We start from the raw sequence: 25,087 nt of genomic DNA on the forward strand, positions 1-25,087 counted from the left end.
AGTTTAAGTTTAATCAGACCCCGCAGACTGAGTTCCATTCACCCTTTCCCTGTTTCCATTTGCAGTGGCATCTCGATTTGAAGTTTCAATCAACACATCGTCCGTTTATCTTCCCCTCGATCACACGAACATAACCGGAACTGTTACTGGACGGTGAGTCACTCAGAGTTTGGAGATGGATGCAGGGAGGTTGTGTGGTAACTGTAAAAGATAATTTAACAAAATAATTGCAATAAGTTCACAGAGGCAGAAGTCCCTTCACCAAAATCCCTTTATTTACAATTCCAACAGCAGTAGACAGAATGGATAACATTGGAATAGTTTAGGTTAGGGGGTCATTAGATTGGTTCCACTGGTTGGCGCAACATCGAGGGCTGTACTGCGCTGTAATGTTCCATGTTCTACTCGCAGTCAGCAGTCTACCCTCGGGAGTGCCAGAGGAACTGACACTCCCAGTTATATACAAAGTAAATCTCTCTGATTGGCCCATCAGTTGACTCCTGAATGAGGGAGTTTGTATTCCAATAGGCCACCCTCAGTGGCCATATTAAAATCATTCCAATGATCATGGATCATTCAGTGGTTAGAAAGTAAGCCATTCAAGGAAAAGGCTCACACCATCTACTCCTTGAAGAAGGAGATAATAAGTGTGGCCCATTCTTCCTCATTTAATATTCCATAAACTTGAGATCATCCAAAACTATGCTGCCTGTTTTAATTTGCAGAAGATCCTTTATCATCCCAGTGCTCGATGACCTACTCAGGCTCCCAGTCAATCATCATCTTGATTTTTAAAATTCTCCTCCTCGTTTTCAAATGCCTTCATATTCTTATCCCTCTCTATTGGTGTAATCTCCTCCAATCCCACAGCCCTCTTAGATATCCACACTCTTTTAATCCTGACCCCTGGTGCATCCTGTATTATAATTTTTTCACCAATTTTCACATGTCAGTGTTTTCCCATTCGCCTTCCTGATCACCTGCTGCACCTGCAGACTGGGTTTTTGCGACTCGTGCACAAGGACCCCCAGGTCCCTCTGCACCCTAGCATGCTGCAGCTTTTCGCCCTTTAAATAGTAATCCCTCCTACTATTATTCCTGCCAAAGTGGATAACCTCACACTTGCTAACATTGCATTCCATCTGCCAGGTCCTCGCCCACTCGCTCAGCCTATCCAGATCAGTTTTGTTTTGAAATTCATGGAACCTGAAATTCATGTTTAATGTTGTGTCACACTTCAACCTTCCAAAATTTGCACTTTATTATGTGAACTTGGTAACTGATCTAGGCTCATTGTGTTTGATTGATTAAACCTGGGTGTGGACTCAGAGCAAAGTAAACAGGCACCAACAAAGTTACACACACTGAGCTGTAAGCACGAGTGCAGACATTTTGTGATTAGAGGAATACTTTAAAACTCTTGTAAATAAACCTGCTGCATTCTTGACATCATCTCTGTGTTGCTATGAAATTTATGGGGCTTCAGTCGCCTCGGCTCCAAGTTCTGGAATTCCCATCCCAAACGTCTCCATCATCTTTTCTTCCTTTAAGACATTCCTTAAATTCTACCTCTTTGGTCAAGCTCTCAGGCGTCTGACCTTATATGGCTTGGTATCATGCTATGTTGTATAATTCTCCTGTGAAGATCCTTGGAACGTTTAGTCATATTAAAGTGCTATATAAATGCAGGCTGATGTTGTTATCTTGCCAGCATTGCCCGTGAAGCAATGGAAGAACAAGCCAGCATGTGGACAGTATTGTATGTTTCATGTGTGTATGTCTGAGGAAGATGCTCAACAGGATCTCAGTCAGGAGGCCACACCTTGGTGAGACGGTTTGAAAAGAAGCTCTCACTAAAGAACACCCCTTTTATCAATGGACACCTCATGGTGGAGGCTGGTTTGACAATCCATGCAGTTGTGAACCTCTTTGACTTTAAAAAAATGTGCTCTTGGGTTATGGCATCATTGGTGAGGGAAGCATTTATTGTTCATCTTTCTGGGATGTAGTTGGACTTTGGATAGTATTCTTCATTTCTTATTCCCTTTCAGGTACCTGTACGGGAAACCAGTGAAAGGCAATGTGGTGATCACTATATCCTTCCCATACATCCCATCAACAATAAACAAAACTTTCGAGGTATGTTTGAAATTTAAATCTTCTCCCATTCCTCCCTCCCGATGTCTTCATTGAAACACAGAATCCCTACAATGCAGAAGGAGGCCATTCGGCACATCGAGACTACACCAATTCTCACCCAAGCCCTATCCCTGAAACCCCACACACTTACCCTGCTAATCCCTCCAATACTAAAGGTCAATTTAGCATGGCTAATCAACCTAACCTGCATGTCTTTGGACTGTGGGAGGAAACCGGAGCTCCCGGAAGAAACCCATGCAGACACAGCGGGAATGTGCAAACTCCACACAGTGTCCTGAGGCTGGAATTGAACCCAGGTCCCTGGCACTGTGAGGCAGCAGTGCTAATCACTCTGTGCCACCAATGCCCTTCTCTTCAGTTTCCTCCTCTCCTACTGCAAGCTACTCAATAAGACATCTTTATATATGTTGGCTTCTCTCTTAGACTCTAACCAGCTTCACATTGGATTGAATTACACAAAATGTACAACACAAAACAGGCCATACAGCCCCATTGGACTATTTTGGTCTTTGTGCTCCACATAAACTTTCCCCCACTCTCAAATTCATCATCACTCTATCTGTCTATCCTTCTACTTCTTTTGCCCTCATGTATTTATCCAGCTTCCTCTTAAACTTAAATACATTTATTTATACTATTTGCTTCAGCCATGCCATCTATAAGAATGTTCAAAACTGGAGCAGGAGTAGGCCATTCAGCCCCTCAAGCCTGTTCCACTATTCAAAATGATCATGGCTGCATTGATGTGGCTACAACTGCAATATCCTGTCTCACTTCCTAATCCTTGAACCCCTTGCCAAGCAAACATCGGTTTAACTCCACCTCAAATATAATTAATGACCCAGCCTGCGCTCCTGTTATGGTCCAGGTTAGAAACTCCAAAGTGTTTTATGAAGCTCCCTGAAACAAAAGTTTTGCACCTCGTATTTAGCTGGGAGAAGCATGAGATGTTTCACTTCAGGTGTGATTCAAATGACCTATGAGGGAGCTTTTATCTAGCAAAGTTTATTTAACAATATAGTTAACATATATAGTAAGAAAATTAACAAGAGCTTCGGCAAACTGGTTAGCAGTGTTGCTCCATGGCACCAGGGTCCTGGGTTTGATTCTGGGCTCAGGTCACCGTCTGTGTGGAGTTTGCACGTTCTCCTCATGTCTGTGTGGGTTTCCCCAGGTGCTCTGGTTTCGTCCAGCAGGTGCGCTGGTTAGGTAGATTGGCCATGCTAAATTGACCCTAGTGCCAGGGATTAGTAGGGTAAATATGTGGGGTTATGAGAATAGGGTCTGGGTGGGATCGAGGTTGGTGCAGATTTATCTCAACACAGGCCAAAGCTCGCATGATACTGGAATCCAGTTCCCTGGGTTGAATGCTGATTTCAAATGATCTTGAAACCTCAGAGCAGCTTATAGTCTTCAAAACACCAAAACACAGATTGTTTGTTGCAGGTTGGCAATAAGGTGTGTTTTCAACTTACTGATAAAACTTTCAAATAAAAACAGAGAGAGAGAGACTTCTATCAGCTTCTAACACTGCAGCTTTGAACTGAAACTGAAAATAACCCCTGGTCACCTGACTGACACACAGTTTTCTTTTCTCCTCCCACCAATGACATCATCAAAGGCTGCAAGCTGCAGAGATCATGATTTAAAAAAAAACACCTCTTAAAGGGACACTAACATCACACTCCCTCCTGGAGGAGGGAATTCCAAACTCTCATGGACCCTCGAAGAGAAGAAATTCCTAGCTATCTACACCTTAAATGGGAGCTCCCTTATTTTTAAATTGCATTTCCTATTTTTAGAATTTCTCACAAGGGGAAAGATCCTCTCAACATCATTATTCTCGTAACATCCCAGCTCGCCCTCATATTCTTTAATGGGATGTGGACTACACTGGCTAAGCCAACAGATATTACCCATCACTAATTACCCTTAAACTGAGTGGTTCACAGGGTCAGTGAATTGTCAACCACATTGCTGTGGATTTGAAGTCACATATAGGCAGATTTCAAAATTTAAGATTTGTTATTAGTGTCACAAGTAGGCTTACATTAACACTGCAATGAAATCAGTGTGAAAATCCCCCCGTCGCCACAATCTGGTGCCTTTTTGGGTACACTGAGGGAGAATTTAGCATGGCCAATGCATCTAACCAGCACACCTTTTGGACTGTGGGGGGAAATCGGAGCACCTGGAGGAAACCCAAGCAGACATGAGAATGTTCAAACTCTGCGCAGTCACCCAGAACTGGAACTGAACCGGGTCCCTGGTGCTGCGAGGCAGCAGTGATAACCACTTTGCCACTGAATCTCCCGCTGTCAACATTCTGGTGTTTGTCATTGTTACAACACAGAGACTAATTCCCTGTGCCTCGCTTCACAATCTGGTGAAAGTGTTTAGGAAGGTGCTAACTATTTTACATTAACATTAACATTTACATTAACATTAACATTAACGTTCTATGAGGATGTGTCTAGGGCGGTGGATAGAGGAGAGCCGGTGGATGTGGTCTTTCTGGATTTTCAGAAGGCGTTTGACAAGGTGCCTCACAAGAGGTTATTGCAGAAGGCCGAGGGACATGGAGTTGGGGGTAGGGTGTTAGCGTGGATAGAGGATTGGCTGTCAAATAGGAGGCAGAGAGTAGGGGTCAATGGGTGCTATTCGGATTGGCGGTTGGTGACTAGTAGAGTGCCCCAGGGATCGGTGCTGAGGCCTCAGCTATTTACCATTTATATAGATGATCTGGAGGAGGGAACCGAGTGTATGGTGTCGAAATTTGCTGATGACACCAAGATTGGTGGAACGGCAAATTGAGCGGAGGGTGTGGAGAGTCTGCAGAAGGATCTAGATAGGCTGGGCGAATGGGCCAGGAAATGGCAAATGGAATTTAATGTTGGCAAGTGTGAAGTTGTCCACTTTGGTAGGAATAATGGTAGGAAGGACTATTACTTACATGGCGAAAAACTGCAGCAGGCGACGGTATAGAGGGACCTCGGGGTCCTTGTGCATGAGTCGTAAAAACCCAGCCTGCAGGTGCAGCAGGTGGTCAGGAAGGCGAATGGGATGCTGGCCTTCATAGCGAGGGGGATTGAATATAAAAAAAGGGAGGTCTTGCTGCAGCTGTATGGGGCACTGGTGAGGCCGCAGCTGGAGTACTGTGTGCAGTTTTGGTCGCCGTACTTACGCAAGGATAATTTGGCCTTGGAGGGAGTGCAGAGGAGGTTTACTAGGCTGATACCGGAGTTGAGGGGGTTGAGCTATGAGGAGAGGCCGAATAAACTAGGCTTGTACTCATTAGAGTTTGAAAGAATGAGGGGAGATCTCATTGAGACATATAAGATGATGAATGGGATGGATAGGATAGAGGTGGAGAGACTCTTCCCGCTCAGAAAGGATAGTAGGACTAGGGGACATAGCCTCAAGATAAAGGGGGGGCGGTTTCGAACAGAGTTGAGGACGAACTTCTTCACTCAAAGGGTGGTGAATCTCTGGAATTCTCTGCCCGTTGAAGTGGTGGAGGCTGCCTCGCTAAATATTTTTAAGACGCAGGTTGATGGGTTTTTGATGAGAGAGGGGATTAAGGGTTATGGGGAGAGGGCAGGAATATGGAACTGAGCCACGACAGATCAGCCATGATCTTATTGAATGGCGGGGCAGGCTCGAAGGGCTAGTTGGCCTACTCCTGCTCCTATTTCTTATGTTCCATTTCTTATGTTCTTAAGTGTTTAGGAAGGAGCTAACTGTTTTACATTAACATTTGGAGGTTTATTAATATAAAGACCTGACACTTGGTTTCAGTAAATATTTAACAAATTATTTTATTGAACCAATCAGGAACTTTAATTAAACCAGTAACATTTTAATTAAAGGATTGTTCAACTGAAATGCTGTTCAAATAAAGACAAGGATCATTCAGTACCAAAACAGTAATAACAGAGTCTTAGTAACTCTCAAAAAAACTATATTCAACCTGGTCTGATGGCTTTTGGAAGTTTTGGAGTTCTTTGGTAGTGTCTGCTGTCTGTAAGCCCAGTCTGATTTGGTACTTTTCACTGGGTGAGTTCTCTTAAGACCTATCTGAAGTTGGCAGAATTAAGAACCAACTGCTCCAGTTGATCTAACTACCTTTAACTGCTCCAGATGATCGGACCCTGCTCCTTTTTTAAAAATATAGAATCTCTTTTGTGCAGAAGGAGCTCATTCAGCCCATCGAGTCTGCACCAACAACAATCTCACCCAATCCCAATTCACCCCGCTAATTCCTCTCACCTATACATCCTGGGACATTTAGGGGCAATTTAGCGTGGCCAATGCACCTAACCAGCACATCTTTGGACTGTGGGAGAAAACCGAAGCACCTGGAAGAAACCCACGTAGACATGGGGAGAATGCGCAAACTCCACACAGACAGTGACCCAAGCCCGAAATTGAACCCAGGTCTCTGAAGCTATGAGGCAACAATGCTAACCACTGTGCCACCGTGCCGCCTTGAACTCCTGGCTCAACCCCTGGTGGAACTGAACTCAAGGCAGTTGAGTTGCTCTTTTATAATTCTTATCAACATTCCTGTACGTGGATTGGTTTGATGTTGATTGGTTCCCTTTAGCTGAGTGTTTTCTTGAAACACATAGGCTAACAAAATGCAAAAACCTGCAGAGCCTGTTACCAAGGCAACCCTGACGTTTTGATCTCTGAAACAAATGTTGCAACTTAGAGAGTCTGTGTGTACTCTGCATTTTAAACATCTCAGCATTGAACGTAACCAACTCTTGAAGGCACCGACACAAAATAGCACTGTTGTTTCCCTCTAGTATTTTATATTCTTCACTGACACTCTATAATGTAATAAATGTAGACATTTATAGATGTCTATAAAGTACATCTTTGTAAATTCAACTTAACAAAACCGTTGACCAGAAATTGAACTGGACTAACCATATAAATACTGTGACTACAAAAACAGAGTAAAAAGTCTGACAACACCAGGTTTTGGGAATCGTGCAGTGAGTAACTCATCTCCTGATTCGCCAAAGCCTGTCTAATATCTACAAGGCTCAATTCAGGAGTGTGATGGAATACTTCTCACTTGCCTGGATGAGTGCAACTTCAACAACACTCAAGAAGCTCTACACCAGGGACAAAGTGTGCTTGGATGGCACCAGATCCACCATCATCTTAAACGTAACCTCCCTCCACAGTGGCAGCAGTGTTTACCATTTGCAGGATCCACCACATTAAGACTCCTTCACCAGCATCTTTCAGATCAGGGCATTTACCATCTAGAAGAACAAAGGCAGCAGATACATGGGAATAATGCCACCTGAAATTTCTCCTCCAAATCACTCATCGTCCTGACTTGGAACAATACCATTGTTCCTATACCATTGCTGTGTCAAAGCCCTGGAAATCCTTCTCTAAAAGCATTGTGGATGTACTTACACTGTAATATTGTTCTGTTGTGGATTTTCACAAAAAGAAATGATGTAGTTCGCACATGTAGATTCAAATTGACAAGTTTTATTCGAGGAGCTCTTGTCTGCACAGAGGACAAACTGAAAGCAACAATTTCTACAACACCCTAATGATGTCACCATCCAAATAATCAGCTTTAAAGCAATCTACAACCACTTAAATATATAATATCACAACAGTTCAATAAGGTAACTTACGATCACTTTCTTAAGATGCATTAAGAATTGGCAATGTAAAGGCTAACCTCCCCAGTGATGCCCACGTCCCGTGAAAGATTAAAACAAATTGTGAATTTTATATGAATGATTTAGCAATTTAGTGCTTTGATTCATCACAAGGTGATCCAGTATCAGTGAGAATTAAGTCTCTCTACTTCTACCTTTGCAGACCAATGGAACTGCTCAGTTCATCATCACTTCCTCTGAGCTTCAGGAATTCTTTCTAACTATGTACGGAGGATTACTGAAATTCAGCAGCTTCATCCCCATGAACCTGTCGTTCGAATCGCTGATGGAATATTTTTTAACATCATACAGAGAGCCTACGCTCTCAATGAACATCAAAGCTGCTGTGACAGAATCACTCACAGGTAAGCTGTGACCATAAAACGCCGGCATTTACTGTACATAACCTTTGAATCCCCGTTAAACTATTAGCTGCTATGAACTGGATGTCAACTCGACTTATTACCCAGCTACCTCAGCGACCAATAGGAAGGTAGGACTCAAAATGTCCAAAGAACCATACGCTATTCCCACAAAGGTCTCAGACTTGACTAATATCATCCAGAAAATGTATTTCCAAGTAATGGACCTGAGGAAATGTTCCTGATATTGCTTGCCAACAATTCAGCATTCAGATACCTCATTTAGTAGTATCATAGAACCCCTACAGTGCAGAAGAAGGCCATTCGGCCCATTGAACCTGCACCACCAACAGTCCTATCCCCATGTATTTACCCTGCTGGTCCCCCAGACACGGAGGGACAATTTACCATGGCCAATCAACCTAATCCACACATCTTTGGACTCTGGGAGGAAACCGCAGCATCCGGAGGAAACCCATGCAGACACGGGGAGAACGTGCAAACTCCCCACAGACGGTGACCCAAGCCAGAATTGAACTCGGGTCCCTGGCTCTGCGAGGCAGCCGTGCTAAGCACAGTGCCACCGTGCTGCCCGGGACCACATTTACAAGCTGAAGTACCCGCAGTGGCAGGTAGATCCTTGATGAGCAAGGGGTGAAAGGTCACTGAGAATGGGTGGGAATGTGGAATCGAGATCAGATCAGCCCTGATCTTTGTGAAAGGCGGAGCAGGCTCGAGGGGCTGAGGGGTCTACTCCTCCCCTATCTTCATATGCTCGTACTTCTCCAGTCCTGCCCAGTGCTGAACACAGTCCAGCAAATCTAACAGCCCAAGATCACTTGCCCATCATGCCAGTGCCGGTCAGTTAAATGGGATATCCAATTTAGTCGCACTCCTGGTCTATCTAAAACGTAAAATTTCTTCCTGTCAAATATATATCCAATTTCCTTTTGAATCCACCCTATCAGGCAGTGCATTCCTAGAATCCCTACAGTGAAGAAGGAGGCCATTCGGCCCACTGAGTCTGTACCAACCACAATCCCGCCCAGCCTATAATCCCCCATATTTACCCTGCTAATCTCCCTGGCACTAGAGTCAATTTAGCATGTCCAATCAACCTAACCTGCACATCTTTGGACTGTGGGAGGAAACCAGAGCATCCAGAGGAAATCCACGCAGGCACGGGGAGAATGTGCAAACTCTGCGCAGTGTTCTAGCCATAGAGTCATAGAGTCACAGAAGTCTACAACATGAAGACAGGTCTTTCAGCCCAACTTGTCCATGTCACTGTTTTTTTTTAATCCCTAAACAAGTCCCAGTTGCCCACAATTGGCCCATATCCCTTTATACCCATCTTATCCATGCAACTGTCTAAATGCTTTTTAAATGACAAAATTGTGCCCGCCTCTACTACTATCTCTGGCAGCTTGTTCCAGACACTCATTACTCTCTGAGTAAAAAAATTACCCCTCTGGACCCTTTTGCATTTCTCCCCTCTCGCCTTAAACCTACGCCCTCTAGTTTTAGACTCCTCTACCTTTGGAAAAAGCTGATCTATGCCCCTCGTTATTTTATAGATCTCTATAAGATCACCCATCAGCCTCCTATGCTCCAGAGGAAAAAAATCCCAGTCTATCCAACCTCTTATAACTCAAACCATCATGTCCCGGTAGTATCCTAATAAATCTTTCCTGCACTCTTTCTAGTTTAATCATATCCTTTCTGTAATAGGGTGACCAGAACTGCACACAATATTCCAAGTGTGGCCTTACCAATGTCTTGTACAACTTCAACAAGACGTCCCAACTCCTGTATCCAATATTCTGATCGATGAAACCAAGCATACTGAATGCCTTCTTCACCACTCTGTCCACCTGTGACTCCACTTTCAAGGAACTATGAACATGTATCCCTAGATCTCTTTGTTCTGTAACTGTCCCCAACATCCTACCATTAACTGAGTAAGTCCTGCCCTGGTTCAATCTACGAAAATGCATCACTTTGCATTTATCTAAATTAAACTCCATCTGCCATTCGTCAACCCGTTGGCCCAATTGATCCCGTTGCAATCGGAGATAACTTTCTTCACTGTCCACTATGCCACCAATCTTGGTGTTGTCTGCAAACTTATTAACTATGCCTCCTATATTCTCATCCAAATCATTAACATAAATGACAAATAACAGTGGACCCAGCACTGATCCCTGAGGCACACCGCTGCTCACAGGCATCCAGTTTGAAAAATAACCCTCTCCAACCACCCTCTGGCTTCTGTCAAGACAATTTTGTATCCATTCAGTTAGCTCACCCTGGATTCTGGGAGATTTAACTTTATGCAGCAACCTAACATGAGGAAAACAAGGAGGAGAATTTTTAAAATCAAGACATTGCATTACTAGGAGCCAATATCAGTTAATGAATGCAAGGGTGATGGGAGAACAGATTTAGCTGCAAGTTAAGAATCAAAGACTGCCTACAGTGCAGAAGGAGGCCATTCGGCCCATTGAGTCAGCACTAACCACAATCCCACCCAGGTCCTATCCCTGTAACACCACATATTTACCCTGCTAATCCCCCTGACCACTAGGGTCAATTTAGCATGACCAATTAACCTAACCCCACACATCTTTGGACTGTGGGAGGAAACCGGAGCACCCGGAGGAAACCCGCATAGACAGGGGGAGAATGTGCAAACTCCACACAGACAGTCACCTGAGGCCAGAATTGAAGCCAGGTCCCTGGTGCTGTGAGGCAGTAGTGCTAACCACTGTGCCTCCGTGCCGCCCACTAAAATCCTAATCACAAATCCTAATCAGACTCCGTACATTTTTCTGCATGCCATCTCAGATTCTTTTGTGATACTGAGAAATATGACAGCAGATTTGCCGACAACGAGCCCCCAATTTCGTGGAATTATTGAAACTTTTGGGGAGAATCAATGATTGGGCTAATCTCCCTACCTGCTAGCGGATGAGGCTGGCCCATTGCATTGGGACTGTGCTGACTCCTGTGATCGTGGTTTGCCTAAGCTAGGGTAGAGATCAGGATAGTCAATGAGGTTAAACCGAGGCTTCACCTGATGCAATTTTTCAAATCCATCTCAGCCTATTGGCTCAGATGGAGTGTTAGGTCCAGCCCAGGAGGGGGCGCAATGTCAACTTGGACCTTTGTCTGATTGAGCCCAAGATGGGAGGCAATGTCTCATCTTGTCAGCTTGAGTCTTGTTTGTCCCTCCTCTGTGGACCATGATTGGACTTAATTTGAATTGACATTTTTGATTAGAGATAAAGTACTGAAAGGCCCCAAAAAAAGAACTGTCCACAAGGTGACTGACCAGATAATTGGGTTAAAATGTGCAACTGCACAAATTGGGCTTAACTGCAGAGTGGAACTCCTTCTCCATGGACAGATATGAAATCCCAGTGCATTTTATTAGCCTGTTCAAAGTAACAGTGTAGAGTTTAGCCTGGATTCCCTGTGGGTTGAAGTGCTCACAATATTCATTTCCTGAATCTTGCTTTGTATCTGCCCAATGCTGTGACTGAGTTGGAATAAGATCGGAAATGTTCCACTGTGCAGTGATCTCCATGGGGGCGATTCTCCCAAAAGTGCTGAATTGGTGGGAAAACTGGTCCAGAATTTGACTGTTTTTTCAGAGCGACTTCAAACCCGAGTCTCTGCACTGTGCAATGCAGAGGTCCCAACCATGAATATCGTTAAAAGATTCAAATGACTTACCTTCTTCCCACCGGTTTCCAGCGCTTGCGTCTGTTCTCTGGCTCTGGGAGACACGCTTTCGTTCCCGATGCATGCATGAATCTCGCACAATGGCTGGCATGTGATGCTCCTGATGGAACCTACCAGAAAAGTTACAGGTCGCAATGGGAAAATCGGGCCCCAGGTTTCAAATATTTACAGTGCATGAGAGACAGTGCTGATTGGTCGTCAATTCAACACTGATTGGTTGAGGCGTTGCCATGGAGAATGCGCCAGGGAACTATTTGTCCCCCAGTGCTTTTGTTGAACTCAGAAAAGGCGCAATGTCTCAACTTGAAAATAAAACTGAGTAATGCTGACCATAAGGTTTGTCATCGGTTGTTAAAAACCCACCTGGTTCATTAATGCTCTTCAGGGAGGGAAAATCCTGTCTGGACTGCATTTTTAAATTATATTCTTGGTTGGCATTTATTGCCAATCCTAACTGCCCTCGAAATGAGTGGTATTTCAGAGAGTGTATAAGAGTCAACTACGTTGCTGTGGGGCTTTTGTTTTTATTCGTTCATTGGACATCACTGGCTGGCCAGCATTTATTGCCCACCCCTAGTTGCCCTTGGAGGGCAATTGAGAGGTAACCATATTGCTGTGACTCTGGAGTCACATGTAGGCCAGACCAGGTAAGGGCAGCAGAGTTCCTTTCCTAAAAGGTGTTAGTGAATCAGATGGGTTTTTCCAACAATTGACAATGTTTTTATGGCCATCAGTAGATTCTTAATTCCAGATATTTTTTATTGAATTCAAATTGCATCATCTGCGGTGGCGGGATTTGAACCCAGGTCCCCAGAACATTAGCTGAGTTTCTGGATTAATCCTCTAAGGATAAAGCCACTAGACCATTGCCTCCCCCTGGAGTCACGTGTAGACCAGACCAGCCAAGAATGGCAGACTTCCTTCCCTAAAGGAGCCCGATGGGTTTTTAAGAACAATTGTCCGTTTAAATTGAATTCAGCTTTTGCCATCTGTTCTGGTGGGATTCAGACCCAGGTCCCCAGAACATTATCCTGGGTCTCTGGATTATTAGTCCAATAGAAATATCGCTATGACACCACTTCTCAACACGTGACTCCAGACCTATAGCAATATGGTTGACTCTTAACTGCCCTTCTGAATTGGCCCAGCAAGCCATCCGAGGGCTATTAAGGATTCAAGGGCTATTAATGTTGGCCTTGCTGGTGACGTGCACATTCCATGAAAGGAAAAGTGTATGTAAAGCAGAGTCATAGTTGCTTTTTTCAATGATATTCAATCTCCATGCTCAAGTGACTATTAAACTGAATGGTTCCGTCTCTCATTGTTTGACCAATTCAATGTTTGGCTGTAAATAAAGCTCCTGTTTATGGTCACAGGTGTGACACAGTCCACAGATGTAAATGTCACTGTCTCACTCGTGAAGTACAAGCTGGAGATTGTCAACTACCAGAAAATCCTGAAGCCACCTCTCAACTTCACCGCCAAGGTAAGCCCTCATTGATGCTTCACCCCAGGCCTGATTTGAACCGAATCTGAGGAGGGGCGGGAAGGAGCGGGTGTGAGGGGGATAGGGTAACGTGAGGGGGAGATGGAAGGGGGCAAAGGAAAGGGGAGGAGGAGTGTGAGGAAGGTGGAGGGATGAGGTCAGGTGGATGGGGAGGGGGATGTGGAGGGGAGGAGCAGGCGAGGGGTGATGGGAACAATGAGGGAGGGGTGGAGGTGGAGAAAAGTAGGGTGCGAGGGTACATGTTGGCAACAATAAAAAGTCTCAAACACCAGGTTAAAGTCCAACAGGTTTATTTGGAAGCACGAGCTTTCAGAGCTCGCTTCTCCTTCATCAGGCGAATGGAGGGTTGGATTCACAAACAGGGCATATATACAGACACAGACTCAATTTACAAGATAATGATTGGAATGTGAGTCTTAACAGGTAATCAAGCCTTTATGGACAATGCGGACAGTGCAGACAATGTGAATGGAGAGAGGGTTAAGCAGAGGTTAAAGAGGTGTGAATTGTCTCCAGACAGGACAGTAAGTGAGATTTTGCAAACCCCGGTAAGTCGTGGGGGGTTACAGATAGTGTGACATGAACCCAAATCACCGTTTGAGGCCCTCCTTATGCGTGTGGAACATGGCTATCAGTTTCTGTTCAGCGATTCTGCGTTGTCATGAAGGCCGCCTTGGAGAGAGCTTACCCGAAGATCAGAGGCTGAATGCCCGTGATCGCTGAAGTGCTCCCCAACAGGACGAGAACACTCCTGCCTGGTGATTGTCGAGCGATGTTCATTTATCCGTTGTCGTAGCATCTGCATGGTCTCCCCACAGTACCATGTCTCCGGACATACTTTCCTGCGACGTATCAGGTAGACAACGTTGGCCAAGTCACAAGAGAATGCAACCGATTCTGGTGAGTCTGATGGTGGGGTGGAACTTGTTGATGTCCTCAGACAGTTGTTTCAGTGATTTTTCGCTGAATTCTTGGACACGCACATCTCCATCAAGGACGGTCACTTCAGCACTTCCACTGTACCGCAAGCCCATGGATAACGTCACGATGCTCCATTTCTCCAGCTTCCACCCGAAACACAATAAAGAAGCCATTCCTTATGGACAAGCCCTCCGTATACACAGGATCTGCTCAGATGAGGAGGATTGCAACAGACACTTACACACATTGAAAGATGCCCTCATAAGAATGGGATGTGGCGTTTGACTCATCGATCGACAGTTCCAACGCGCCACAGGGAAAAACTGCACAGACCTCCTCAGAAGACAATCATGGGATATGGTGGACCCTTTGCTGTCCAGTACTTCTCTGGAGCGGAGAAGCTACGACATCTCCTCCGGAGTTTTCAACATGTCATTGATGAAGACGAACGTCTCTCCAAGTCCATCCCCATACCCCCACTTCTTGCCTTCAAACAAGCACACAACCTCAAATAGACCATTGTTCGCAGCAAACTACCCAGCCTTCAGGAGAACAGTGACCCTGACACCACACAACCCTGCCACAGCAACCTCTGCAAGACATGCTGGATCATCGACACGATGCCATCATCTCACATGAGAACACCATCCACCAGGTACACAGTACATACTCTTGAGAATTGGCCAACATTTTCTACCTGATACGCTGCAGGAACAGATGTCCTGAGGCATGGTACATTGGCGAGACCACGCAGACGCTACGACAATGGATGCAGGCCCCATTCAACGTTCACCAGGCAGGAGTTTTCCCTTCCTGTCGGGGAACACTTTAGCAGTCAAAGGCATTCAGCCTCTGATCTTCACGACACACAACAGTGCAGAGTCACTGAGCAGAAACTGATAGCCAAGTTCCGCACACATGAGAATGGCCTCAACTGGGACCTTGGGTTCATGTCACACTATCTGTAACCCCCACGACTTTCCTGGGTTTACAGAATCTCACTAACTGTACTGTCTGGAGACAATTCACATCTCTTTAACCTGTGCTTAACCCTCTCTCCACTCGCATTATTTGTATCTGTAAAGACTTGATTACCTGTTAAGACTCGCATTCCAACCATTATTTTGTAAATTGAGTGTGTGTCTGTATATATGCCCTGTTTGTGAACCCAACCCTCCACTCACCTGATGAAGGGGCAGGGTTCCGAAAGCTCGTACTACCAAATAAACCTGTTGGACTTTAACCTGGTGTCGTGAGACTTCTTACTGTGCCCACCTCAGTCTAATGCTGGATTCTCCAAATCCTTTTCTATTGGCCCCACCTCCTCCCACTCATTGCACCTCACGTTCCTGATCCATGATGTACTGTTTGTACTGGTTCACAACAACTAACCCAGCAACGAGTTGGAGATCCACCCACGTCACGCCGGCCTGTTGGATCAACGTCACATCAGGCAGCTCTCCAAGGAAGAACGTCAATTTTTATCTCTGGGGATGTGCCCCTGGCATTTATGACCCAAGTTGACACTTACTCTGCGAAGGTTGGGCCTTATCTAGACCTTTATGGTGTCCTTACGACTTCAGCACATCTCACAGAGCTGGCTTTTGTTTGAGATGTACTTACTTTTTTTTTGTAAGCCATGGTGCAGCCATTTTGTACATAGCAAGATCCCATAATCAGCAGACAAGATTCATGATTAGATACCTTTGACATATGTTGAGAAGACAAACTTAGTTTATTCCCTGTAAAATTTAATTTTGATTTGCTTTGCATGTTTGATTGATGAAAATAATACTGGTGATAATTGTAGATTTGACTGAATACATCGCCTGAAATGAATCCAATGACCCTGGTCAGGTCAGTTTTATCATTGCTTTGCTTCCCGTTGAATGGACTAAACACATTTTCTCATTTCAAGGTTCACGTGACTCGTATCGATCACAGAAAACTGACAGCAGAAGACAGAGAGAACATTCTGCGCGTCAATGTATCGCAGACCCAAAACCAGCCAGCTGAATCCAATGCAACATTCACCAGCAATGGTTCAAAATACACCAATGATAAGGATGTCTGGTACACATCCTGGCACATTATCAACATCACTGTTCCTGAGAGTGGATTTGTTACGATTCAGTTTCCACTGCTGCCAAATACAGTGTATTTATGGATAAAGGTACAAGCTCATAAACAAACTCTCCCTCTCTGTCCCACAAACACACACACACAGACAGACAGACACACACACACACGTACACACACACACATGTACACACACGCACACATGTACACACACACACACACGTACACACACAGACTTACAGACAAATACACATTCACACGCATACACATGTACGCACACACACACACACACACACACACACACACAAGCTCACTGAAGCATTCACGTACACATATATTCAAACAAACTCATTCACACTCATACATACACACAGATGCTCATTCACCACACTCTTACACAAGCTTACACAGTATAAATGCACACAGACGCACACACCTTCTCCAAAATGGATGTGAAGAGGATGTTTCCACAAGTGGGAAAATCTAGAGCCAGAGGGCACAACCTCAGGCTAAAAGGATGACCCTTTAAAACAGGGATGAGAAGGAATTTCTTCAGCCAGAGAGTGGCAAATCTATGGAACTCTTTGCCGCAGAAGGTCAGGTCATTGAATGTCTTTAAGACAGGGATTGATAGTTTTTGATTAATAAGGGGATCAGGGGTTATGGGGAAAAGGCAGGAGAGTGGGGATGAGAAAAATATCAGCCATGATTGGATAGTGGAGCAGACTCAATGGGCTGAGTGGCCTAATTCTGCTCCTATGTCTTACGCTCTTATGGTCTAAAACACTTAGACTGGCACACTTGCACAAACAGACACAACACAGTCTAACTCACACACAGTCAGATGCAGACTAAGTGCAGATATGCGGGCGTGCACATGGAAGGCACGGAGTATTGCTAAATAAATGTGCATTTCTTATCGATTGAAGTGGATCACAAATAAAATTACATTCAACGATGCAAAAATCAGTCTTGAGCTAAGAAATTATCCATCGGCCGGGGTTCTCTGCCCCCGTTTCTGGAGAGCAGGAACAGCAGTCGAGATGGAGAATCCAAAGCAAGTCCCCAGACGGCAGGATTTCCCATTCTGTTCCCGCCACTGCTGTAATGGGGCTCCTGCCATCACTACCGTACCATCTCTCTGCTCCATCATCTCCCCACATTCGGATTTCCCCCAACAGCGACATGACATCACATTGGTGAGGATTACAACAGAGACAAACAGGAACCCCCTGGGGGGATGGGGGGTGGTGGTGGTGGTGGTGGGGAGGTGTGGGGAGGTGAGGGGGGGGGGCAAAGGTAAATACAGCCCCTGGGTCTGAGAGGATCATGCCTGGGGCAGTATCCTGACAGAGCCCAGGCAAGTGGCATGGGTAGAGAGGAGGGTTTGCACTGGGGAGGTCCATGGGGGTGCTCCGCATGTCAGTGGAGGGAGGTGGCGGGAGGGGGAGGGTAGGAAGCATGTGCATGGGGGTAGGGGGGGAATCCCGTATCTGAAGGGTGGGATCTTTATTTCTATTTTATTTTAGATCAAGGTGCCCTTCCAAACTCTTGAAGGCCGTGGGTCAGAGGTCACCGTGCCAGAGGGTGATGTTGTGGGGTTCACCTCCAGCACTTTCTTTGTAACTAAGCGTCAAAAATATGGTGGGAAAAGCAGACAGTGGAGCCAATGGGCAGGCGGCAAGGCACTTTCCCCCGTCTGGGTTGACATTTATTTACGCAATGATAGAATTCCGCCCACAGAGACCATCCCTCCCCTTGTTACTGACTTGAAACTGTCACCATGTACATTCATAAGAACATAAGAAATAGGAGCCATCTAGCCCTTCAAGCCTGCCCCACCATTCAATAAGATCATGGCTGATCTGTCGTGGCTCAGTTCCACTTTCCCGCCCTCTCCCCATAACCCTTAATCCCCTTGCTTATCAAAAACCCATCAACCCGCGTCTTAAAAATATTTAGCGAGGCAGCCTCCACCACTTCAACGGGCAGAGAATTCCAGAGATTCACCACCCTTTGAGTGAAGAAGTTGCTCCTCAACTCCGTTCTAAACCGCCCCCCCTTTATCTTGAGGCTGTGCCCCCTAGTCCTACTGTCTTTTTTGAGCGGGAAGAGTCTCTCCACCTCTATCCTATCCATCTCATTCATCATTTTATACGTCTCAATGAGATCTCCCCTCATTCTTCTAAACTCTAACGAGTACAAGCCTAGTTTATTCAGCCTCTCCTCATAGCTCAACCCCCTCAACTCCGGTTTCATCCTAGTAAACCTCCTCTGCACTCCCTCCAAGGCCAAAATATCCTTGCGTAAGTACGGCGACCAAAACTGCACACAGTACTCCAGCTGCGGCCTCACCAATGCCCTATACAGCCGCAGCAAGACCTCGCTACTTTTATATTCAATCCCCCTCGCTATGAAGGCCAGCATCCCATTCGCCTTCCTGACCACCTGCTGCACCTGCAGGCTGGGTTTTTGCGACTCTTGCACAAGGACCCCGAGGTCCCTCTGCACCGTCGCCTGCTGCAGTTTTTCGCCACGTAAGTACTAGTCCTTCCTACCATTATTCCTACCAAAGTGGACCACCTCGCACTTGCCAACATTAAATTCCATTTGCCATTTCCTGGCCCATTCGCCCAGCCTATCTAGATCCTTCTGCAGACTCTCCACACCCTCCGTACAATTTGCCGTTCCACCAATCTTGGTGTCATCATCATCTTGGTGTCATTCCTCAGCTGTAGCCCAAACAATTTCAAGCCAAGGGGTAGAACCCTCCACGTTGGGCAGTTGGTTCACTCACTCAGTAAGGGGTACCGCGACGTAAATGGGATTTGGGGCAAGCGTACACAGTGTGACTGACTGCAGTGCTAAAATCCCCAACAGGTTAGATTCGAGGAACTGTTGAGGAGCATTTCACTGCACAGGGATTCCTACTTATACCAGAGACCCTACCTTCAACTTCAGACAGAGAGTTCTGTCGTCAAGGTAACATTTCTAACCACTCATAACCATCAGAGAGAATTGCAACCAGTGAGTTTGAAGTGTGTTGATAAACTTTCTTTATTTCGAGGTGGGAATGCCGTTCGAAGTCACCATTGAAAGTTCGGAGGTGTTGAATGAGCTGACATATCAGGTGATACAATCAGTAACTGCTAATTTAAAGGGAAAGTTCATCTGTGTAGCGAGGTATCTCGGAGAGATTGCAATAGCCAACAACTACTAATGTGCACCAGGTTACTAAACATGGACCATTGAGAGCAAAGTGGTGAATGCCTGCTTAACCTACATTTGGTGAAGTTGGCCAAAATGGGGAACTTCTTAATAGGCAGAGTATACTCGTTAGTGCAGTGGTTAGGATCCCTGCCTGGAACGCGGGAGACCGGGGTTCAATTCCCCGATGGAGAACTGCAAAAGTTCTGGGCGGCACGGTAGCACAGTTGTTAGCGCTGCTGCCTCACACTGTCAGGGACCCTGGTGCGATTCCTGGCTTGGGTCACTGCCTGTACAGAGTCTGCATGTTCTCCCCGTGTCTGCATGGGTTTCCTCCGGGTGCTCCAGTTTCCTCCCACAGTTCGAAGATGTGCGGGTTAGGTTGATTGGCCATGCTAAATTGACCCTTTGTGTCGGGGGAACTAGCCAGGGTAAATGCATGGTGTCATGGGGATAGGGCTTGAGTGGGATTGTGGTCGGTGCAGACTCGATGGGCTGAATGGCCTCCTTCTGCACTGTCGGATTCTATGTACTCAACCAGACCATGCTTGCAAAACCCAAAACACACTGTCTACAGCGATTCAGCAATTGGGTGACACTTGCTGAACAATCCTGAGTAATTTATTAGTTAAACTAACAACAGATTAATGATGCTAAGTTGAGTCAATAATGTGGCTCATTCCTGCTTACCAGAAGTGACAGACATTCATATCTGTTCCCTACAAACAAAAGGAAATATTCAAGTCTTTAATTACCCAGGGCTTGTGGGCTTATAGTTCCCCATTTTTTTTGTGTTAAAGGTTCTATATAAATGCAAGTTGTTGTTGCTGCACTAGGGGCTCCCTAGAACTTAAGAATGAGTAACTCCAGTTGAAAAGGTCTTATCCACCCTCCTTACCCTCCCCTCCTCACCCCCACCAGCCCCTTCACCAACATCAGTTGTGGAAATGAATCAGGTAGTAACTCTGCCCAGAAACTGCATTGCTTTGTTTCCTGCCCCATCCATTGCCTGATGGGCTTATTGCCAGGAGGCAGTGGAAACCCAAGAGGAATTTCGTTTGTTTACGCTGAGTTATCGTCGTGAATGGTAAATTGGTGGATTATGGATAACCAATTGTCAGTGTGAGACAGAGGCACGTTGGGAGTTTATCCATTGACCCACGCTTCTCCTGCTGCTCCCTCAGGTGGTATCAAGGGGTCAGGTGGTATTCACAGGCAAAAGCCACCTCCCCACTGTGGAACTAACGCCGGAACTTTCTTGGGCACCTATGTCCAGCCTCATTGTCTACTATATTGCGGACGATGGTCGGCTTGTTAGTGATGCATTGGACCTGAACGTGGAAGGCATCTTTGCAAATAAGGTAAGAGATTTCATTCAATCTTGGGAGCTGAACAGTTACGGAAACACAGTCATTGTATCTCAGCTCTGCAGTGACTCCACTGTTGCTCATTCTGAATTAACGTGGTCACTGCTGTTGTCTGTGTTAAAATAAAAGCAAGTTACTGCGGATGCTGGAATCTGAAACCAAAAGAGAAAATCTCAGCAGGTCTGGCAGCATCAAGGAGAGAAAAGAGTTGATGTTTCGAGTCCAGAATGACCCTTTGTCAAAGCTGACAGCCCTTTGGGTTATCTGGCCTCGAAATGTCAGCTCTTTTCTCTCCTTACAGATGCTGCCAGACCTGTTGAGATTTTCCAGCGTTTTCTCTTTTGCTGTTGTCTGTATCCCTCCCTGGGACAAGCCACCCTAGATTTTGTCGAAGCAACACTTCACCAGTCTTGTGTTCCCCATAACTCTGTTGGGTTGTAAATTATTCCCATTCTTGAAAAGTGCCTAGACTATCTTAGTTGCCTTTCTAGCATTTAATTACATCACATATTGATAAGACTTCTTACACCTTGAGACACACTTGCTTTTCCCTGGAATCAGGTTGTTGAACTATAGCTGAGGCTGTAGTTTGAGGGGGGCTACTTTGCCTCTAAGTGGGTCCAGGAATCCCTCCCGCTCTTCCTGTTTATCATAGGTGTGCGAGGGTTTTACATGTTGACAAGCAGCCTGTTATGAACGCAACCTCCATAGCTATCAAGTTCTGGAGTGGGACTCCACCTCGGAAGGTCTGGTTCAGAGGCAGGGATGCTGCCCACCGCCCCCACAGGACTCCCAATCTACATTAAAGATGGTTTGAAATTGCTAATTGCTGTCTCCAGAAATGTAACGAATATCTTGATCGATACAGGTCACATTGTCCTGGAGTGAGGATCAAGTCAAGCCAGCTGATAATGTCTCGCTCCATGTATCCACCACTGAAGAACAGTCTCTTATTGGGGTCTTAGTGGTGGACAAGGGTGTCCAACTCCTCAAGGGTGGCAATGACCTCACAGAGAAGATAGTAAGTTCTGATTAAAATAATTTTGAGAAACATGATCATGGTGCCCTACAAATATTTGACAGAAGTAAGGCAATAACTTAGCAATAACTATTAGCTGTATGTCCGTCAACTGAACTGAAACAGGAAATCATGAATCAGTTCTGGGTTTGCATTTTCACAATAAGTCCCAGCTCCTTTTTTTAATGAGATGGATTTTTCTTCCGTGTCCATAGAAATTGTATCCCATGGAAACCACAAAACAATGGCTTGAGATTATAGAGAAATAAAACTTGATATTTTCCATATCTTCTTGAGCCTTCCACATCAACAAGCACAGGCAGTTTACAGTACTGTTTCAGGTTAATACAATTCTGTTCCACGAGTAAAGCAAGCCTCAAACCTGTAAAAGCTCTAAGGTATGGCATCACCATAAACACAACCAAGCTGCCAGAAGCAGTAGTAGAGACGGGTACAATTTTGTCCTTTAAAATGCATTTGGATAGTTACATGGGTAAGATGGGTATAGAAGGATATGGGCCAAACGTGGACAACTGGGGTTAGTGGTAAAAAAAGGGCAGCATGGACAAGTTGGGCCGAAGGGCCTATTTCCGTGCTGTAAACCTCTACAACTCTAAACACAATGCAATATCTTAATATTTGAGTTTTCAGGCCAATATGGGGATTAATTAAAATTGAGGTTAATAGTTTTTTTGTCATGTTTGTAATGTTTGTAGAATGAAGATAGATAAATTGAGTGATGATACAGACCAGCCCTAGTCGAACTGAATAGTGGAAAAGACATGAGGGGTTGATGATGTGCTGTTCTTATAGAAACATAGAAACTGGAAGCAGGAGTAGGCCATTTGGCCCTTCGAGCCTGCTCCACCATTCATTTTGATCATGGCTGATCATCAAATTCAATATCCTGATCTCCCCTTCATCCAGAATCTCTTCATCCCTTTAGCCTCAAGAGCTGTATCGAATTTCTTCTTGAAATCAGACAACTTTTTGACCTCAACTACATTCTGTGGGAGTGAATTCCACACATTCACCTCTCTCTGGGTCAAGAAATTTTTCCTCACCTCAGTTCTACAAGGTTTACCCCTTATCCCCCAGCTGTGACCCCCGAGTTCTAGACTCCCCATCATTGGGAATATACTTTCTGAATCGACTCTGTCTAACCCTGTTAGAATTTGATGTTATAATGTATGAATGACATGTTCTGAAAACAGACAAGAACATTTAGTACGCTACGGTATAAAAATGACCTTTTAAAAGAAATTAAGACCCCCTCCCAAAAGCCAACAAAAAAAACAGAAGCCTATAGAATGAGATGGAGGCAGAGGTTATTATCAAAGGTTGTTGGGCTCAGTATTGAGTCCAGAGTGCATGGTCAAAAGATGAGGTGCTGGTCCTCAAACTTGCGTTGAGCTGCACTGGAACACTGCAGCAGGTCAAGGGCAGAAAGGCCAGAATTATAGAATCCTGCAATGCAGAAGGAGGCCATTCAGCCCATCGAGTCTGCACTGACCACAATCCCATCCAGGCCCTACCACCATAACCCCATGCATTTACCCTAGCTAGTCCCTCTGACATTTAGCATGGCCAATCCACTTAATTCGCACAACTTTGGACTGTGGGACGAAACCGGAGCACCCGGAGGAAACCCACGCAGACATGAGGAGAAACGTGCAAACGCCACACAGACAGTGACCCAAGTTGGAAATTGAACCTGGGTCTGTGGCACTGTGAAGCAGCAATGCTAACCATTGCACCATTGTGCCAACCAGGTAGAAAATTAAAATGCCAGGCTACTGGTATGAGGAAAAAAGTAGTTTTAGGTCATTTATAATTATATCCGTGTGTGCTGGGCATAAGCTATAGTTTTAAGTTTAATTTGTATTCCTGTATTCATGTGTTAAGGGAATCTTGAGTTTTAGTTTCACTTTAAAAGATGCCTGCATTTTAATGTAGTTTTACAATTCTAATGCAAATACATGGTTGGGCTGTAGCCTAGCAACCATGGGGCCTCGGGGGAACAGAAAGCAGTTTGAGGTTCAGTTGGTCATTATGCTCTTAAGAAAAGGGAGCATGATGGATATGCTAATAGATAGAGGAGTAAACAAAGTCTAGGAATCTTAGATGAGTTGTTTGAAAATCAAATTAGCAGTGAATATCGAGTGAGTTCTCGATCTCAAGGAAGATATCAGTTGCCAGCAGTCTAATGAGAGAGGGAATTACACAGAGCAGGTCCTAAAGGAAAATGACTCTGCACCTTATCCTGTTTAGAGAAATTAGGAATGTGGAACAGAGTATCCAAGCTAAAAGATAAGGCTGCAAGGTGCAGACTTGGAATAACATGGGCTTGAGAGAAGTCAGAGATCCAAGGAGATCCACAGAAGGTGACTCCTTACCATGGGCCTGGGAAGCACTGGAGTCCTATTGGCACAGCTGGTATCTGAGAGAGTGCATGGGGAAGGCCAAACTTGAATGCAGGTGGTGCTCCAGGGGAGAGGAACATTGAAAAGAGAGGTTGAAACCCTGGAGGTGGATCGTTGGTAAGGGTCTGCGAGAAAGTGTCATGTGGGAAAAGATTCCAAGATGTGTCCTTTGAGAGTGGAGATTGGAACCCCTCATGTGAAAGATAGATTTTTAGAGAGACTTGTTGGTTCACAGTGTGATCAGGGGGGAATTATTGAGAAATCTGTAGAAGTTGTTCTCGGTGGCAACTCTTACTTGAGTGTGTTGTGTCTGACCATAGGGTCACATATTGGTTTACACAGACTGAGTACTTAATGTGAATATTTGAGAATAATAAAAGTTCTGTAACTTGTACTATCCTGATGAATCTGTATGTATATCTGGGTGAAGGAGTAGTGTGATATAGTTAATCTTCCCTTGTTTAATAAGTGTTTATTTCTTGTGTTAAGAGGTCATTAGCACACTCCTGTCACTCTATTCAGCATACGCCCTCAATATTTTAAAAGAAGAAAATAAACGTGAGGATCTACCAAGCCAGGTGCCACTGAATTGTCCAGTAG

At 45.1% G+C, this 25,087-nt stretch overlaps 1 protein-coding gene across 1 annotated transcript in view; it reads left to right on the top strand.

Moving 5' to 3' along the window:
• cd109 (CD109 molecule) overlaps positions 1 to 25,087 on the top strand; it is a 110,812-nt gene that overhangs the window by 23,631 nt on the left and 62,094 nt on the right. Inside the window, exons 7-15 of the mRNA XM_080199866.1 lie at positions 66 to 153; positions 2,052 to 2,139; positions 8,020 to 8,221; positions 13,342 to 13,451; positions 16,312 to 16,566; positions 19,353 to 19,454; positions 19,540 to 19,602; positions 20,864 to 21,040; positions 21,915 to 22,067. Coding sequence (XP_080055992.1) covers positions 66 to 153; positions 2,052 to 2,139; positions 8,020 to 8,221; positions 13,342 to 13,451; positions 16,312 to 16,566; positions 19,353 to 19,454; positions 19,540 to 19,602; positions 20,864 to 21,040; positions 21,915 to 22,067 — 1,238 coding nt within the window. The remainder of the gene's footprint in view (positions 1 to 65; positions 154 to 2,051; positions 2,140 to 8,019; positions 8,222 to 13,341; positions 13,452 to 16,311; positions 16,567 to 19,352; positions 19,455 to 19,539; positions 19,603 to 20,863; positions 21,041 to 21,914; positions 22,068 to 25,087) is intronic.

This window comes from Carcharhinus amblyrhynchos, chromosome 12 (genome assembly GCF_965287045.1).
Source record: "Carcharhinus amblyrhynchos chromosome 12, sCarAmb.v2.hapA, whole genome shotgun sequence".
In the NCBI taxonomy this organism is placed as follows: Eukaryota; Metazoa; Chordata; class Chondrichthyes; order Carcharhiniformes; family Carcharhinidae; genus Carcharhinus; species Carcharhinus amblyrhynchos.